This window comes from Echiichthys vipera, assembly GCF_963691815.1.
Source record: "Echiichthys vipera genome assembly, chromosome: 8".
In the NCBI taxonomy this organism is placed as follows: domain Eukaryota; kingdom Metazoa; phylum Chordata; class Actinopteri; order Perciformes; family Trachinidae; genus Echiichthys; species Echiichthys vipera.
Window position 1 is genome coordinate 10886845 of NC_139833.1, and position 20012 is coordinate 10906856.

The 20012-nt window shown below is 37.5% G+C and overlaps 1 protein-coding gene across 1 annotated transcript; it reads left to right on the top strand.

Annotated features, from left to right (window-relative positions):
• Positions 1-75: 75 nt before the first annotated feature.
• LOC310950132 (hemicentin-1-like) lies at positions 76-19762 on the top strand (the record flags this gene model as incomplete). The annotated part of the gene is made up of 20 exons (XM_083917794.1): positions 76-97; positions 217-267; positions 673-993; positions 1793-2071; positions 2330-2590; positions 3649-3921; positions 4104-4355; positions 7992-8315; positions 8458-8730; positions 8873-9118; positions 13133-13450; positions 14507-14785; positions 14952-15218; positions 15810-16091; positions 16265-16534; positions 16772-17050; positions 17387-17653; positions 18630-18908; positions 19369-19598; positions 19712-19762. The coding sequence occupies 20 exons, from the start codon at positions 76-78 to the stop codon at positions 19760-19762; spliced, it is 4824 nt and encodes a 1607-aa protein (XP_083773920.1).
• Positions 19763-20012: the final 250 nt, after the last annotated feature.

Consider the following 20012-nt stretch of genomic DNA (forward strand, 5'->3'; position numbering starts at 1 on the left):
TGTTGGCTACAGTACACTGTTAATGATCAACACGATGCAAAACAGTTGAGGTAAGTAAACCTTTGAGTTACGATGATGGGGAAAACCCCACGTCACAGTACTTCCTTGTACTACCTTTATATAATGAAGTCAGTAAACATTATTCTGAAATTAGCAAAAAGGCAAAGTGAAGGAAGTGTGATCATTTTATCTTGTACTGCTGTACTGATACTGCAGATCAAATGGAAATAGCTGTGATGCACTTCATCATCCTGGGAGTCATCTCAGGTGAGCTCTAAGCCCTTTAGCAGATAAAAGTAACTATTCACTCATTTATCAAAACGTTACCAGTCGTTATTGGAGACTTAATTGGAGAATTAATAACATCCAAGTGAGTTCATCTGTTGGAATCAAAATGTATGTGGCAAAACATATTTTCATTAGAAAGCTACATCTGAGCTATGAAAGAGTCATGTTGTCATGTTGTCATGTTGCTACGCAGAGGAACGATACTGTTCAGTAACTTCTTCAGAGACACAAAGGTGAATGTTTTCTCTGCTGCAGTTGTGTGTTTGAGTAGTTTCTAGATCAATCATTTATCTTGAATAAGATTTAAACATATCATTATCGTGGACAATTTTGCAATCAACTGTTTTTTACAGTCCTGCTCGGACCTGTTACTGTCCCCTCCAGGTTCAACCGAAGGAGTTGGTGTGTTGCCAGACGGTCCTCTGAACAAATCTGTGGGAGACACAGTGATGTTCACCACAACACTGACTCCACCAGAAAACCCATTTTTATCAGTGGGCTGGAAGTTTGGTGATAAAAACATAATCGCTTTCAGTGGTATCAACATAACTGGTCCAGACTATGAAGGCAGGATCACCCTCTTCATGTCTACTGGATCTCTGGAGCTCAGGAATTTGGCTCTTGATGACAGTGGAGAATACACCGTTGACGTTTTTTCATTTGGAGCACTGCAGGTTGATGGGAGCACAAGACTGGACGTTTATGGTGAGACAATCTTTCGCCTGTTGCATCTCTTTAAATGCTAAAGGGAATGATTCATTCTTACATTTTAAGATGCCTTGACTTGGTTTTCTTCCTTTACACTAAAATAATAATTCTATCATTATCAAATAAAAGCTAGAACTAGCATGTACTGCCATAGTGTGCACAGCCCGTTGCAGTGAGGCAAATAATACTTAATATTACGGGAAACAATTCACATTATTTTATTAATACATTTTCTCAATGAGGGGGCACATTTTTTGCTTTTGTCTGCATAGCCTGTATTAACAAGCATTACGCTTCACTGTATCATTGTAGATTGTTTAAAACTGCAAATGTTAAATTGATTCTGGACAGTTTTGGCACTTGGCATGTTAACTACTGCTTCCTGAATCATGTATCATGTTTCCTTCTTGCATGCATTATATTAGCTCAGTTACTTTAGTTCCTGTTCGCACAATCACATCGTCAACAAACATGCTGATTGAGACCAATAATATTGCTTAAAATACACTTAATATTATGGGGAGACGAGTCATCTAAATCCTTATTTTATTAATTCTCTCAATTAGGCGACAAAAAAAAGGTGACGAAATGTTAAAAAATGTGCTAAAAGAGTGAATGTTTTGCTTAAAGGACCATAATTAGTACAACTAACAAACCATGTAACACTTGAAAGACATGAATTAATGATCAGACAAACAGCAGTGACATATCACAATCAAGAACTTTACTTTCGTCTAGTGAACAATAATCACTTTGTTATGTGGTGAAAAGATGTTAAATTATTTTTCCCCAACAGAGCGAGTTTCCAATGTAATGGCAATTGTCAGCAGCACAGACTTGGTGGAGTTCAACAGCTCTGTCCGTCTGTCCTGCTCCTCCTCTGGATCCTCTCTCTCTTTCCTCTGGCTGAACGGCAGCTCCGAGGTTACAGCCAGTGACAGAGTTCAGATCCCTGATGGAGGCGCCAATCTCATCATAGTTAACGTGACCCGCTACGACCAGGGACCATTCAAATGTCGTGTGTCCAATCCTGTCAGTATAGGCACCAGTGATCCAATAAACCTCTTCATCAGCTGTGAGTTTCTAACTGAAATGTTTTTTATCTAACATCTAAATGCAAACAGAAACAGAGTTGAGATAATCGTCACAGCTCAGAGAGGAGTGACCTTGTGTCCTTTGTTTGTCCTTTTCAGTTGTAGAAACACATTTTTACAGATAGTGTGTTTATTGCTTGCGTTTTATGTTATATTACATTTGACAGAGATTCTTTTTCTGCTGACTTGATGTATGATAATGCAGTTGTGCATGTTTACCATTTTTCGCCTACATTCAGATGGTCCAGAAAACGTTACAATATCTCCGTCACAAGGATACTTTGGTGAAGGATCAGACATCATCTTGTTGTGCTTAGTGGACTCCAGACCTGCTGCCCAGTTTAAGTGGTTTATGAATGGAGACCTGCTGTCTGAGACTGGACCAGAGCTCACACTGATGAACGCTCAGATGAGTCACAGTGGAAACTACAGCTGTCAGGCCTTTAACAGCAAAACTCTGAGATATGAAATGTCTCAACCAGCAGCCATCTCTGTACTGAGTAAGTTTTAATTAAGAGGTTAAGTGGATATGGTTTAGTGATATGGGTCAAAAAGATGGCACTTAGCTACCTGCATAATCTGTATAAAATGTGTACTCAAATCAATGCATCTCAATACTAAATAAGATAGACAGACAAGAAAAACATTTCTTGTGTAACATAAAGCAATAAGGTCCTATGCTACCTACCTGGCAGACAGACAGTGTGAATACCTTGTGAAAAAGTAAAAAAAGAGTGAAAACAGATATTTAACAAGGGAGTTGGCGACAAAAGAGAAAAATGGATATTGAATATTAGACTTAAATTCACCAGGTGGACAGACACATGACTCCAAATGTTGCTGTAAGTGTAACCTGTAATGTATGCTATATCAACTTCAACAGTGCTTGTGTCAATAATGTGTTTACAGATGTCATGTTCCATTATGGCTGTTGGAAAGAACTTTGAAACAGTGACATTTGATAAAATGGAAACCACATATAACAGAGGTCACAAGTCCTACAACCGTTTGATGTTGAGTTAATTTTTAAAGTATCTTATGGTAATGTATTATCATGTATTCTCTGTGTCATGCATACACATATTGATGATATTTATAGGTTTAGGTGTAAGGTTTTTTTCACATGAACCCCACATGCAGCACAACTGCAGGTTCTGCGTCTCAGTTGCATTCTCACTTACTGGAAATATTCAGTTTGATTTTGTCGAGGGGGCGGGGGGCTGGGTAGAGCAGGGGGGAGTAGTCTGTTCATAATTTTGTCACAAACAACAGAGTCTCTTGTACTACAGTAAGGAGCTGGTAGGCTCAAGTCTGTTTGATACCCGATACCTGACTGCCAGTTAATGTCAGGATAATCTCAGGTTTGCGGTGTAGAGTATGTGTGAAAGGGAAATCACACTCTTGGCAAACTATACACATGATCGCATGAGCAAAAGTTACAATGTCTGCCTTTTACAAAGATGAATTGTTCTCAGGTTCTGTTATATGTATTTACTCAGTCAACTCAGTTACTTTAGTTCCTGTTCTCATATTTTTCACACGATCTTTTGCCCAACAGAGAAAATATCAAATGCTTCAATCACCTCGTCAACAAACCTGCCGATTGAGTGGTACTCTGCCAACTTAACCTGTAATGCTGATGGCTCAGTCTTTAAAAGGAAGTGGATGAAGGGTGGCTCAGATCTGACTCTGGCTGTAAACATGACCCTTTACGACAACAACAGAGTGCTTTCTTTTACCAGCCTGAATAAAAAAGACACTGGAAAATATTCCTGTAAAGTCAGCAACCCCCTCAGCTACGATGAAGCTAACTACATCATGGATGTTAACTGTAGGTGACAAACTGTACATCTACTCTTCAAATTGACGAGTTAAATAAATAAGTGTACTATAGAAATGCTCTGTTTGTAGGTCTGTAACAGTATTTTAGATTCTTAAGTCAATTATTGCACAAGTTTAAATTTCTCTGTTGTTTTTGTTGCTGTAAGAACTTTACAAATATCTGTTTTTCAGATGGACCGGAAAATGTTCAAATCAAAGGTCCAGATGTGATCTATGTGAAAGAACGCTTAACATTAAACTGCTCCGCTGAGTCCACACCATCTGCTACTTACACCTGGATACTGAACGGAAAAGAGATACACAAATCTGCTGTGTTCACTAAAAACAACACTGGTTTCTCTGACACTGGCAACTACATCTGCCATGCCATGAATCGTATAACTGGGAGAACCTCGTCTGCAGACCATCAATTGACTGTAACAGGTACCAACATGGTGTTGATTGCAGATTTTGTTGACACACTTGAATATTGTAATCAACCCACATTTATACTGTAGGTCTTATTTGAAAGAGAGCGGGCTTCCTAAAGATTTTTCTTACAGATCCATTTCACCAACTAAATATGGCAGATTTATTTTAAGCTTATGAGACAACAATGGTTTGAAACGCAAAAGTTAATTCAGCAACTGCTCTCTAGCATTGCACTTCTACAGTTTAAAGTGACACACTCACTACGGACAGTTAAGAAAAAAAAGGAGTAAGAAACAGCTATATAATCCTACATTACAACTACATTACCCATCTCTGTACAACTCACCCACCGACAGAAACTTAGATAAGTTAAGCTAGTAGCAGCTAAAGAGGCCTTTATCCTTTAGCCTCATGCAGAAATTTAGAAGCACACTAAAGAGGTCTGGTAACCTCACATCATCACTCCACAACCCCAGATTTTTAGCATTGTCAAACTTGTAGTTTTCATCCTGATAAATATGATCATTTGAAGAGTGGCAGGCACTCTAAACGTTTCAGTGCTGCTTTTCTGCATCAATAGGAATAGGAAGATTTGTTCTGAGCAAATTATTTAAAGTTTAGCACAATCAGGGCCCTACATTTAGACATATTTTGACTTATCTCTTGTAAGTCTGTTAAATATCTCATATTTAATGATGAATTGCTTACGCGTTTTCTTTTTGTTTAATTTCAGAGAGATCTAGAGTTCTTTCGGAGGGTGCCATTGCTGGAATAGTTATCTTGTGTTTAGTAGTACTTCTCGTTGGAGCAGTTGGAGGTCATCATATTTATAAAAAAAAGTAAGTAAAAAATAGCCTTTGTAGAATTACCAGCCTTTTCATAGGGGATGGACTTGAGAATAGCCCCACTTCAACACTAACCTTGCTCTAACTTTTTATATACTTAGTGTGGTCTCGACAAACAGTAAGAATTTTTCCCCACACTGAAATTTTTAGGATTATGTGAATTAAATTGTTAACATAACCCTAACCTCAGTGACATTTATCTGTTAATCACATGGAAAACATTTCTATTTAAAAAATGCATTACTGGTACAATAATTAAAATATTTGTATATTTTGTACATTATATCATTAAACAATTGTATATTAAAGTTTAGAAATGTCCTTTATAATAATTTTTGTAAAATACTACACAAACATTACACAAACATCATGTAGGTTACAGTTTGAATTTTGAGTTACATATGGTTGCATGGCCACATTTTAACAATACTTTTATTTCTCATATTTAGAATGAACAGCAAAGTTCCGCCTCATCCCGTTAATAAAGGTTAGTATTCATCTGAACTTCATCCATACTTTTACACGGCTTTAACAAACCGGTTGCCTTATTTTTTGCGACTAATTTGCACGTTGATATATGTTTTCGAACTCTTGTTGATCTCATGAGTGGTATCACATTGACTGCAAATATAACAGGCAAAAAAGCAATAATATTTTTTTATGGCTCAATGTTGATTTTGAAATCTGTCACACCGTGAATAAAGGCATCAACAACAGTTGAACAACATAATGATGTGCGAATTAATTGCACAAAGAAAATGCCCACGTTGTGTAAAGGCCTTCAGACTATCTTATATATATATAACATCAAAGACAGAATGAAGAATAAACCACTGTATATGACAATTATACAAACTGTACGTATGAATAATCAAATGAAACAGAACTTTTATTTTGCCTAGAACAAGAGGACCATGTGTATGAGAACAATTCAGCAATATATCAGAACCTATGAACGCAACAATATTCTTCCCCTTTAAAGGTGAGTTTTTAGGAAATTATTCTGATTTGGTAAAACAGGATCAATGTATTTACTTAGTTTACTCATCATAGTATGCAGTTGATTTGTGACATTTCTCTCTTTTTCTCTTCTTACCCAGCAGATTCAACACAAACTGAATGTCAATGTCAATGTTATTTTTTTTTAATTGATATATTTTATCTCCTACCTTTGGTTTATAAGGTCATTTCTTCAAACCCAAAATAAAAAGCTAACAGAAAAAACTTCATAGGGCTGCAGAGTTGGGTGATCAGTCTGTAAAAAAAAAAGCCATTCAGGCAGTTCATTTTTAAAATTGTTAATATACAAATAAAAGTGCTTTTTGTGTGTAATAATTGAAGCAATGTTTTGTGTACTTTGTGCATTTGTATATATATTGCATGCCTTTATTTTCCTGTTCTCATAACGTGTCCAACATTGTAAACAATGGAAACATGTTGGGATAATACATTATTACAAAGGTACATCGAACTATTTTTTTAACAGCTGTTATTATATGACTCCAGATCAAGTTAAGTTAATTTGCTGTTTTTCAAAATGTCTGAATGATGAGATAAATGCACTGACACTGCAGAGCGATTTCATGCCAAGAGCTGCAGTACGCTGCCCTCCCGTGGAGAAACTGAAGTTGTTCGGGTAGTCTTGAGGATAAAAGATGGGGAGCAAAGTGGAATTGATGTGATAACTGAGCAGGACATCTTCCTGGATATCTACTCCCTGAAGCTACAACGGGGAATGAGCAACAGATCTTTTTAGCTCCAGTTATAGACTGTTCATCAGTCACCAGTTTGTTCCAGACGGAAATATCTCAACAACTGTTGGATGAACTGTTGAAACATTTGTTAGAGACATGCATGTCCCCCTCTGGATGAATTTCAAGAAATTCAACTACAATCCTTGATTCGGGTATAAATTGGCAAATGTTTACATGCTAAACAACATTATACTGTAACTGTGCTTGGATTTAATTATTGTGAGGACACTCTTTTGTTTCCAACATCCCTTATCTGTTTTATTATTATTGCTGTTATTTTATTAGATTTTTATTCAATATTTTGTAGTGTATTTTATTTCTGTAGGCTATTATTTCTAATGGCTTGATTTTATTTTTCTCATTTCAGTCCTGAAATGTTTCTTTCCCTGTACAACCATGAACGTCACTTTGTACCTTTGTTTTGAAAAGTGCAAAATAAAAAAAGTTTATTATCTCAAGCAAGTCTCAACCACATCTCAATTCCATTGCTCTGGTTAAGGAAGTCACAAGTCAAATCATATAAACTGATAATCTACCCTAGTTTCCACATCTAAATTAGTTAAACGAGTTTTATCTTCAACATTAACAAAAACAGTTGTAGCCTGCTTATACCTTTGCCCTCTGCTGGTCTGCTGTGTCTTAGTAAGTTGCCAGTTTTGCATGTGAATAATAATCATAATTTGTGGTGTTAAGAAAATGCAGTTGTGTTTTATTAGCTTGTTATGTAAGTTTAAGAGCCACAATAACAAAGGGTTAATTGAGGTAATAATTTAGCATGCCAAGCCTGTGGACATTTTGATGACATGTTTCATTTATTGCAGCTAATCTCAAGGATATTTATTCCACTGTTGTACAAAGTCGGACAGCACAGGGTCAGATAACATCAGAAGAGGACCAAGCTGAGTGATACAACATGAACTACACATTTCTCAGGTCAACCATACTTGTGTTCCTCTACTCAGGTAAGAAACGTATTAAAAATTTTAAATATATCATCAATACAACTGCAGGATGTGAAATGTTAACCAACCATATTCACATTTCAGCAGGTCTTTGCTATGGAGCTGGTGTGCTCACTGTCGACGTCCTTCGTGGAGCAACAGGGGAGAGTGTGACCTTCACAACATCTGTAAAACCGACGGCTGAACCATTTATGGCACTGACTTGGACCTTCAACGGTACCACTAATATAATAACGTCAACCAGTGCAGATGTAGTGGGACAAGGCTATGAGAACAGGATCTCCCTGGATAAATCTACTGGATCTCTGGTGCTTAGAAACCTGACTGAAAAAGACAGCGGAGAATATGAGTTAATGATCATAACAGTCGAAGCAGGGCTGCTTCAAGGAACTGCTAAGCTGGAGGTGCTGTGTGAGTAGGTTTATTAGTCCAAATATTGTTAGGAAGGAATGGAATTTATTGCTTGTATAACGAATTCTGTATAATGTAAACTAAAGCAAAATGTTTTTTGTGTTCTAATGTCCCTTTGTATCTTTCTTTTCTTTGTGCACAGCCGAATTGCCAAAACCCACAATGGCCTGTCCCACAGAAAACTTAATAGAAGGTAAAACCTCCCTGAACCTAACCTGCAATGCTGACGGCTTCAAATCTAGAGTGTGGATGAAGGACGGCCAACCTCTGGTCTCTGGAGGCAGATTCAGCTTTCACGATGGCAACAGAGTGCTGTCTATCAGCCCCGTGAACAGGGGAGACGCTGGAGAGTTTCTTTGTAACGTCAGCAATGATGTCAGCTTCGATACGGCAAAATGCAGACTTAAAGTCTATTGTAAGTACTTTAAATTTCACCTAAACATGAGGAAGTTTAACATCTATACATGTTGAGTATTCCCTTATAATCAAGCTCTCACAGTATTGATTTTCTTGAGTTTCATCATGATAATAATCATCTTTCTTCCTGATCTGTTCAGATGGACCTGACAAACCAATAATTGCTCAGACGCCAATAGGAGCAGAGATTGAAGACAGTGTCTTTCTGAGCTGCTCTGCTGTCTCCCTACCGAGGGCAACTTTCTTCTGGAAGTTCAAACACATGGTGATGCACGGGTCTTTGCACTACATCCCTGAGATGGAGATAAGGCACCTGGGGAGGTATACCTGTGTCGCCCGTAACCCTATCACTGGTCTGGAAGCCTCTGTGTTCCACAACCTGCGTGGTATTTAACATCTCTTTCACTCCTCTCTTACTTGTTAATACTGATGTCTGATTGCAAATGGCAAAGACAGAGTAATGTTTTTTTCTTCTGATCCAGACTCCTCAACTCCCATCAGTGGTTCTATGTCCATGATGTTTTGCACTGTCCTGACCACAGTGGCTCTCATATCAGTCTAAAGACTGCATTTTGTCCGTGGAAATAAATGTTATATAACAAGCTTGCTCATTTTGATCTACAATTGTGTTGTATTTTATATAATTTCTTTGTGTAAAACATTATTGCTGTGTCTCTCTATATTTTTTCATTCACATAAAATAAAGGTATGACCGAAAAATTATAAAATCCCAACCCAGTAATCCTTCACAATAGCTTTTGTCTCTGTGGTATCTGTATAATGTTATTCTGTAATATACATCTGTGACATTCATTATTCTTTTTTAATGGTTAACAGATGTTTCTTTTAATTGTATAACAAGACAATTTAAGTATGGTAATGGCACCTTTCCCTTAAAAGTACAATTTGTCCCCGAAGCAGCTATGGCCTTATATCTGCTCACAGATTCAGCCTTAATAAATTAATCCTGACACTAGTTGACACTTCAGGAGTTGTATAACAGACTTTACATACTTTGTTCTTGTGTCATTCAGCCTTATGATAAAGTGTTTAATGCTCTTTAACACATAAAACTGATAACATCTTATCGAAATGCCACTATAATAAACTTTTATTGAAACTATCAGAGTGTGTTAATGAACGTCATCATGTTCTTTCCATTTGCTCCTTTTTTCCACAAGGGTGCACCGACGTGCTGCTGCCCTAACCTTTAAGCATCAACTGGTGAAACTTTTACCTAAGTATTTACAGCAGTAGTGCAGCCAAAACTCTAGACCAACACTTGTGGATTTATTTGACGCAGAAAAGAAAAACAAAAGGTCAGGGCTCACCAGTGTTAGTCGAAAGGGGACATTGTTTAAGTAATAAAAGAGTTCAAGAGAAGCTTATCAGCAGAATACCTATACATGTGAAAACAGGAGTAGGTGATAGTCAACTACTTAATCCTTTCTTAAACATGACTTTTTAAGAATACACAGAAATTAGTTAATTGGTTAGTTATTAGTGAGTTTAGATTAGTTATCTTTTGAGCACATAGTCCTGGATAAATCAGTTTCAACCGCCTGGGTTGGTTTTATGAAGGGTATCAATGAAATCTACAGCTATAGGACTGGTATAAAAGCAGACTTAATCACATACAAAATAAAATAAAAACCTAGTTTGGTGAAATTAAGCAAAAGAGCTAAAAAAAAAAAAGATTGTTAAAAGCTTAAGACCTCACCCACAGCAGTTTGATAGGGTCTATTACTTGGTAGTTTCAATAAAAACGGTTCACAATTAGGCAGATTATCGAGTGTAATAAGGACATTGTTTTCAGAGAGCAAAGTTCCTGTTGAGTCACTTTTCGATTTAAATTCTATTTACCTTCATTGTAGTGGGGCTGAAATGTCTAAACCATAGCACATAAAGGTTCATCCATCATATAAAAACGAGTCTACAGCCCCCACCAGCAGCTTTGTGAGACAATGTATAGGCACAGCAGTGCTATGAGCTAAAAGCTAACATCAGCGATGTTGAAAATGCCATAAGGTTTACCATATCTTTAACACATTTCATGACAATCTGTCCAATAGTTGATGAGATATTTCAGTCTGGACAAAAGTGTTGTTTTTATGAGCATGTAGCTTGAACTGGGACATATGCTAATGGAATGTGACTATTGACTTCTTATCAAATTATAACCATTATAAAGTCGTATTAAGACCTTCCATCAAAGAGCAGCTATGCAATTAGCAATGATAAGCAGAATATACCTCCAAGCACCACCTTAACACTACCGCATTTCCCTGATCAGCCATGCCATGTGCTCAAACAAACTGCTCTGTGATTTTCCAAAAAACGGACAAGCTGATGAGCTGATGAGCGATTGTACTTCAACAAACTGTTTGTATGCAGGAGCCAAATTTGTCCTCACATTGATGATTCCCAGTGTGTCTACACTCCAGCAAACATTCAGATTATTATAAGAATACAAATCCCTGCTTAATATTAACATATATTCATTTTTTATTTGTTGTAAACAGTCTAGTTAACACATATTTGGGGACGTAGCTGTACAGTAATTCAGTACTGTCTATCACATCGGTGCGTTTCGCATTGACATGGGAGTCTTTTCTTGGGCATTTTTTAAATCATAAACATCATCAATGACAGTATCATTTGTTGGAAATATTAGAGGGATGTATATATGTATATATGCAGGTTTGGGCTGCAACTAACGATGAAGATTATTTCATTTTCCCAGTTTCTCAAAGTCTAAGATGATGTCTTTAAATGTATTGTTTTTGTCAGTCCATGACCCAAAGATATTCAGTTTAATTATAGTAAAGAAAAAGCAGGAAATCTCCATATTTGAGAGGCTGAAACAGCATTTGGTGCCATTTTTGCAGGAAAAATTACTTAAACGACCGATCGATTATCAAAAAGTTGCTGATCGGTTTTCTGTCAAACCACTAATTGAGTAGTCGACTGATGGTTGCAACTCTAGTGCAGATTAAACAATTTAAGTTCTTACTGTCTGACAAATAACCACACATCATGTACAGCACGTGGTTTATTCCTTTATCATCAGTGTTGTAAATTTATCATATCAGTGTAATATATTATCCAGACTGTAACAAACCTGAGTGACTAAAGGTTTGACTGCATGAGAAGATTTCAGCGTGCATGAACTATCTACTACCAGATTTCATGCTGTCAACGTAAATTTTCAGTATTGCTAAATCTTAGCTTTTTAATAATAGCATGTAGTTTAGCGGAAGATAGTGGGAGCTAGCTTTAGATAATGCAAAAACATTTTTGGAGATGTATAACTAATAATTTAACTTTATTCCACTTTTGGGCTTTAAAGCTTTTTTTGTTGTGTTTTATTTGTGTGTTTACCACTCCGTCCTGGATTGCAACTGAAGTTTGTTTCATATCAGATGAGAATAAAATACATTTATGGCACTTGCTCATTGGTTGTTACTGCTGTCATGGATAGAGTGTCCAGTGTGAGGCACCACAGAAGAAGTAAAAGGTAAAGTGAAGGTGAACTGAGTCTATTGCCCCTCCCCTCAAACAAAACTAGTGTACTCACAACACCTCCTTTATGAAAACACTTTCTATGCGCCTGGAGACTGAAGGAGATATGGAAACATCTGTGATACTGTTGATCCTCCTGGGTGCCATCTCAGGTGAGAGATCTTAAAACACTTTCAAACACAACTCATCCATCACACATGAGAATTCAGGTTATCTATATTCAATTTAAAAAGCTGACAATTAATATTATTTAGAAAAGGTTGAGTATTACTCACGCCCGATGTCAGCTGGGATCGGCTCCAGCCCCCCCGCGACCCGGACCCCGGGATAAGCGGTTGAAGATGAATGAAGAATGAATGAATGAATAAATGAATGAATGATTATTACAGTTTAATTGTTAAAAAGTGTGATATCAAAGCTTCTGTCAATCATAAAGCTATGATAAGCTATTGCAGCAGGTCACAGCTGGATATAAAGACCACAGTCGTTAATGCAAAAGGCAAAGTATAGGAAAAATGATTTGAAGATGACTAAAATATCATTTGTCAACAGTGATGATTGATCGGTGAGACTGATATACTCTAGATAACACAAATAAACTATTAAAGACCCAACACCTAATCTTGCTTTTATTAAAATAACAGTCTTGTATCAGCAGTGCTTTGGTGTAAATGTGTTTTATATGTTTTTGTTCACACAATAACAAGAGATAGCACCTCTCTGAGTCTGAAATTCTTCTACAAACAGTTTTGATAAAATGCTTGTTTCTGGTATTCAATTTTTTTGGAATTGTTGCTTAAGTGTTGTCGTTTTTATTAATGAATTACATTCTCCCTACAGTCTGAGTAGCATTTATCCCAAACATGTTTCTCCTCCAGGTTTGAGCAACGGAGATGGTTTGCTACCAGACAGTCTTACTGCAGCTGTTGGAGGGACGGTGACGTTCATCACAACAGTGACTCCACCAGAAACCCCATTCATGATTGTAATGTGGAGATTTTCTGGTTCCAATATAATAATCTCAACGACTGTAAATGTAACTGAACCAGCGTATACAGACAGGATCACCCTTTTCAGATCTACTGGATCTCTGGAGCTCAGGAATCTGACTCTCAGTGACAGTGGAGAATACACCATCAGCATTATACCAAATGCTGGAGCACAGCAACATGGAAACTGCAGACTGGTCATACACGGTACGTTACGTTTCACCGTTGAATTAAAAACATAACATACAGAGAACGTTTTTGAGGTTTTGTTCCTTTAAGAGGCATCAAATATTTTTTAAAAAGTGAAACTTCCACTTGCACAAAGTGACCACAAAAATCAGATACAATGCATTGATACCTGAAGTCAAATCTTATGGGAGCCTTTAGTTTTACACTTCAAATACTACACTGGTATTCAATATCTCTGTCGAAATATTAGGGCAGGTAAATCTTTCCGTAGGTATTTCTACAATTATGACTTTGACCTCCACCATATCTTTCTTGTGCAACACTGTTATCAGTTTAATAAGTCATGACTTTGATTGACATACAGGGAGCAAGTGAAGCTGGGGCTGGATGATAAGGCCAAAATCTTCTATCCTAATACGAGTCATTTCATATCTCTATAACAATATATATACTGAATGTGTGTGTGTGTGTGTGTGTGTGTGTGTGTGTGTGCGCGCGTGCGTGTGCGTGTGTGCAGTATATATGTATGTATATATATATATATATATAAATATTTATATATATCACGGTATAGCATGTTATCTGGTAATTCAATAACTAATAAATAGTCTCAATGAAATAACTGCATGGTAAAGCTTATAATTACAATGCCTAATTGACAAATTAAAAGCAAAAATTGTATTTTCTTTTGTGCAAAATTAACATAACAGTTAAAAGTGAAAAAATAAAGGCATTTTTTCAGCTACACACTGACTATGTTTACGTGCATTCACACAAATAGAGTTAGCATGTGCTTTTTATCAAATTAGATGACAATATCACAATATGTCGTTATATGATTTCATCACAATACGACTGCATTGAAGACGAGAAATTATTTTTTGAATTACAGCTCAGCTCTAAGCGAAGCCACAATTGTCAACCATAGGTGTTTAGGGTCTAGGGTATTTTGCCTAATGCCTTATTTTTAATGGTTTTCCTGCAACAGAAACAGGGTTGAAAAGGCAGAGCAATCCATTTGTGCTAACTCTCCTTCCCATTTATGATTTGATCTTTGTTTATTTCAACATACAGCTCCAGTTTCCAATGTGGAGGTAACCCTTAGCAACACAGACTTGGTGGAGTACAACAGCTCTGTCCATCTGTCCTGCTCCTCCTCTGGATCCTCTCTCTCTTTCCTCTGGCTGAACGGCAGCTCTGAGGTTACAGCCAGTGACAGAGTGCAGATCACTGATGGAGGCGCCAATCTCACCATAGTTAACGTGACCCGCTACGACCAGGGACCATTCAGGTGTCATGTGTTTAATCCTATCAGTAATGGCACCACTAGTCCAGTAAACCTCTCCATCAGTTGTGAGTCACTAACTTAAATGCTTAAACTCAGCATGTTCCTCCAAATCGAAGAGCTTAAAATGTCAAATGATAAGAAAAACTCCAAACCTGCAAAAACTAGCAGCATTGTCTATAAACTGTTCAGTGTTTTTTGGTGACTATCTTGTTTAATTTACACACAATGCAGACGGCCCAGAAAATATAAATCTGAAGTCATCTCCATCACAAGAATACTTTGGTGAAGGATCAGACATCATCCTGTCCTGCTCAGCTCTATCCAGACCTGCTGCCCAGTTTAAGTGGTTTATGAATGGAGACCTGCTGTCTGATACTGGAGCAGAGCTCACACTGATGAACGCTCAGATGAATCAGAGTGGGAAATACAGCTGTCAGGCCTTTAACAGCAAAACTCTGAGATACCAAACATCTCAACCTGCAGCTGTAACAATACTAGGTAGGTTGAAATAAATAGGTTTTAAGGTAGCAGCATGTTCAATAAAATAGCATGTTAGTGTCAACTAGTGGGATTAGGATTTAGTATGTACTTTTAAAAAAAAATGGGACTTGAAAACATGACGGAATCAGTGTTCCTAAAATTACTTTAAGTAGATAAATCATAACTATCTGACTGGACATACACGTCACTAAAGCATCAAACCTTTATTATACTTGTAAAATAGGTTAGGCAAGAGAGCCTGATGTTTAAGTCAATAAAATATGTAGATTTCAAGTCATATTTTAGTTGCTTTTTGTGTGTTAATATAAATGTTACAGTAAATGGGCATATGATAATCATGTCATGATCCTAGCTTCCTGCACTGAATCGAAATCGTAACCTGGCATACTATATCAGTCACACAAATATTGTAGCGTTGTCCAATATATCGTGTCATTATAAAAACTTTGACCCTATTGACTTTTCCCCCATCTCTATCTAATATTGTGCCATAACACCAGTGTAAAACATTACCTTCCATGCAGCCTGTTTCCTATGCAATATAATTTAACAGTACCTAAAATTAATCAATATATTATTTCTTCGCAGCACCAGTATCCAATATAAAGTTAAATACCAGCACTACAGACATTTTAGAGTCCAGCAGCAGCTCTGTCCGACTGTCCTGCTCCTCCTCTGGATCATTTCCATCTTTCCTCTGGCTGAACGGCACCGCAGAGGTTACAGCCAGTGACAGAGTTCAGATCACTGATGGAGGAGCCACCATCTCTATATCAAACGTGACCCGCTATGACCAGGGACCATTCAGGTGTCATGTGTTTAATCCAATCAGTAATGTCACTAGTGATCCAGTAAACCTCCTCATCATCTGTGAGTCACTAACCGACATGTTCATCTTATATTATGTTCATTCAAATCCCAGACAGTTTAAAAGTCTTGATTTTGCTTCAAGCTACCAACAATTTTTATCTGTGATTCTTTTAGTTGCGGTTTCATCCCTATATTGTATTGATGAACATATCTTTCTATGTTTCCTTCCGTAGTCGGCCCAGAAAACATCAATCTGACTCGATCTCCGTCTCAAGAATATTATGACGAAGGGTCTGATATCATCCTAGTTTGCTCAGTTGAGTGCGGGCCTCCTGCCTCGATCCACTGGTTTCTGAATGAGGAACAGCTGTCTGATACTGGACCAGAACTCAGACTGATGAACGTTCACATGAGTCAGAGTGGAAACTACAGCTGTCAAGCCTTTAACAACAGAACTATGAGAAATCAAACATCTCAGCCTTCAGTGGTCTCTATACTAAGATGTAAGTTGGGGGAGAATGACTTCTTGTTGCTGAGGGCTTAAATAAATGGGCCAGTAATAATTCCTTAGAGACTGTTTCCTTAGAGACTGTTCAGACTGTTTCGAGACTGTGTTGTTTGGCATATAATTGGCACAGAATTCAATATGCTAAGCTGAAGGTAATCTTGCTGCAAAAATGGGGAATAAAAGTCATCAAATTGATTTGTGCACTCCTGACATTTTTTTTCCCTACCCATAGCGCAAATCTCCAATGTCGTCATAACTCCCAACACCACAGATCTGTCAGAACACAGCAGCTCCGTCTGTATGTCCTGCTCCTCCTCTGGATCTTTCCCCTCTTTCCTCTGGCTGAATGACAGCTCTGAGGTTACAGCCAGTGAGCGAGTCCAGCTCACTGATAAAGGCTCTACTCTCTTGATAATTAACGTGACACGCTACGACCAGGGACCATTCATTTGTCAAGTGTTCAATAATTTCAGTAATTACACCAGCGACCCAGTGAAACTAGACATCAGCTGTGAGTTACTCTTTGATGTTACAACATCTGCATGCAAATGTTACACAGACCTTTAAATCTGCATCTTGATTGATAATCATTACAGCCATTGTGTCAGGAGTGGGTTTGTCTAAATGACTTTTTATTGTGCTCCCCGCTGTTTTGATCATTGCAGTGTTTGGTTGGTGGTGAGGAAATTATAGCTGTATTTAGTTTAATGATGCAGTTCAGCATTTGAACGACCTACTTAACAGTAATGACCGCTTCACACTGAGCTAAGCTGAATGCCAAATGTAGCTTTTCTCCATCTACTGCTCTTTTACTGATGACTATACCGTTTCATGTCTGTTTCCCCAGTTGGCCCAGAAAATGTAAGTTTGACACTATCTCCACCACAAAAATACTTTGAGGAAGGGTCAAACATCAGCATGATGTGCTCAGCGGACTCAAGACCTCCTGCCCAGTTTCACTGGTTACTGAATGGAGACCTGCTGTCGGATACCGGACCAGAGCTCAGACTGATGAACGCTCAGTTGAATCAAAGTGGAAGCTACAGCTGTCAGGCCTTTAACAACAAAACTCTGAGAAATGAAACATCTAAGCCTGCAGCCATCTCTGTACTGAGTAAGTTAAAATAAGTTTAATAAGTTAAATGGCTACAGAACAATGGCTCTAACAGGGCTTGTCAGTAACAGAGACGTTGGCAACCGCATCTTAGCAAAATAGACAGCAAATAGCTAAACATGCACCCCAAAATAAATAAATGTTTGCTGTATTAGTGATATATATTTTGAAAATATAATATATAAATGGAAATATTGTTAAATATTTGCTGTTACAGCCAGAACTGGGACCAGAAAACTGCATGTAACAATGCTGCACATGCGTTGGTGCGTTGACTCGAAAGTATACAGACATTTGTTCTAGAGACAATGGCAGAGCAGATAAAGTAGGGCTGAAAATAACAGTCATATTCTTCATTGATTAATCTATTTTGTCAAATGAATCGATTAATTGGTTGGTCTATAAAATGTTAGACAACAGTGAAATATGTCCAACCCAGTTTCTCAGAATCCAAGGTGACATATTTAAATGTTGTTTTTTCAAAAACCCAAACATATTCAGTTTAATATCATATAAAACCGAGAAAAGCAGTCAATATCCATATTTGAGAGGCTGAAACAGCATTTTCTGCCATTTGTGTATGCAAAATCAATTATCTAAATAATTTGTGATTATGTTCTGATTGTTACCTTATTACTTAGTTGACTAATTGCAGCTGCTCTAGTAAAAAGTTTGACTAACATGTTTACATCATAAACCAATGTGCGAATGTATTCAGTGTACAAGAACCAGATGAACCTGAATGATAAATTGATAAAATAAAAGGACATGTACATCTCCCGTTTTCCTGATTAGGCTGACAAATAACTCCATAGTATCTTAATTACTCAGAATATAAGGGGACTATTAATGGCAACCATATTTTCAGTTTTGCTAACCAAAAGCTGATTGGCTGGGAACTTCCTGTACTTTTAAAAGTAACTAATTGAGTAATTGAGTGACATTGGCCTATCCTCTTTTTACTTTTTATTCACAGATCCAGTCTCCAATGTGGTGGCGACTTCAAACGACACACTCTTATTAGAGTTCAACAGCTCTCTCAGTCTGTCCTGCTCAGCCTCTGGGTCCTCCCTCTCTTTCCTCTGGCTGAACGGCAGCTCTGAGGTTACAGCCAGTGACAGAGTTCAGCTCACCGATGGAGGTTCTACTCTCACTATAGTTTACGTAACCCGCTACGACCAGGGACCATTCAGGTGCAACGTGTCAAATGGTGGCACTAGTGGAATAAGTCAGCCGGTGAATATTTACATCCTATGTGAGTTCATGGCATACGGACCTGTACTACGATGGCGATTACTTTTGTACAGACATCACTCTCGGTTGAGCTTTGAGCAACTAATGAAAAGACTGGGATCACTTTTGCATGAAATTAGTCCAATTATTTATATATATTATATGAATAGTCTTGTTGGATTCCCTTTCATAAAAGCGTTTAATTCATTATTTTTATCATTATAATAATTATTGTTATCATTATCTAGATCCAGCAACCTCTTGCTGCTGTGCATGTGCTCAGCACTCACAAATTTAACTGAAGCATTTCTGCTACTTTATTTTTCAAACACTTCAAAGGCAAATAATATTGAACCTTTTTACTTATCTGATACCTCGAGTTACTAATTACTTTGCAGATTCAGATTAATAAAAACAGAAGCCTCTACAATAACGCAGAAACAATACAGTAACTTCAAACAATCCCACTTTTTGTGTTACAGACGGACCTGACAACATGGTCATCAAAGGACCTGATTCAGTACGTGTTAGAGATTTCACAATGCTTCACTGCTCCACTATGTCTGCACCATCACCAACGTTCACCTGGCTTTATAATGGAAAACCCACCCCTTGGCGAGAGGCTGCGTACGTTATAAAATCCATCAGGAGCTTTGACGGTGGAACGTACACCTGTACTGCTGTGAATGCTGATACAGGACTGAGCCAAACAGTGAGCCACACTTTGACAGTTGTAGGTATGTTACAAAAAAGAAAAACTGACAGACAGATATAGACACCCACAATGTATATTTATGTGTGTTTTGGGTGTGTTTTTGTTTTCAGATTCCTCAGACTGCGACTGCACAGTTCCTGCCGGGAGAGCTGCCTTCATAACAGTTGGATGCTTTCTTATTCTTGCAATAGTGTGTGGAACAGTTGTGTATGGCATGAGGAGGCGGAATAGGTAAGCTTAAAACAGGTTACGATGTATTATGTATTTGTATTTAACTTGGGTATTTCCATTTGCAGCTGCTTTTCATAAATAACTTTATAAAGTATATCTGATAGGGACAGACACAGTATACAGTACATCATGGATTTTACAAAAATGAACCAGAAATGTATCACAACATTTATAGGTACT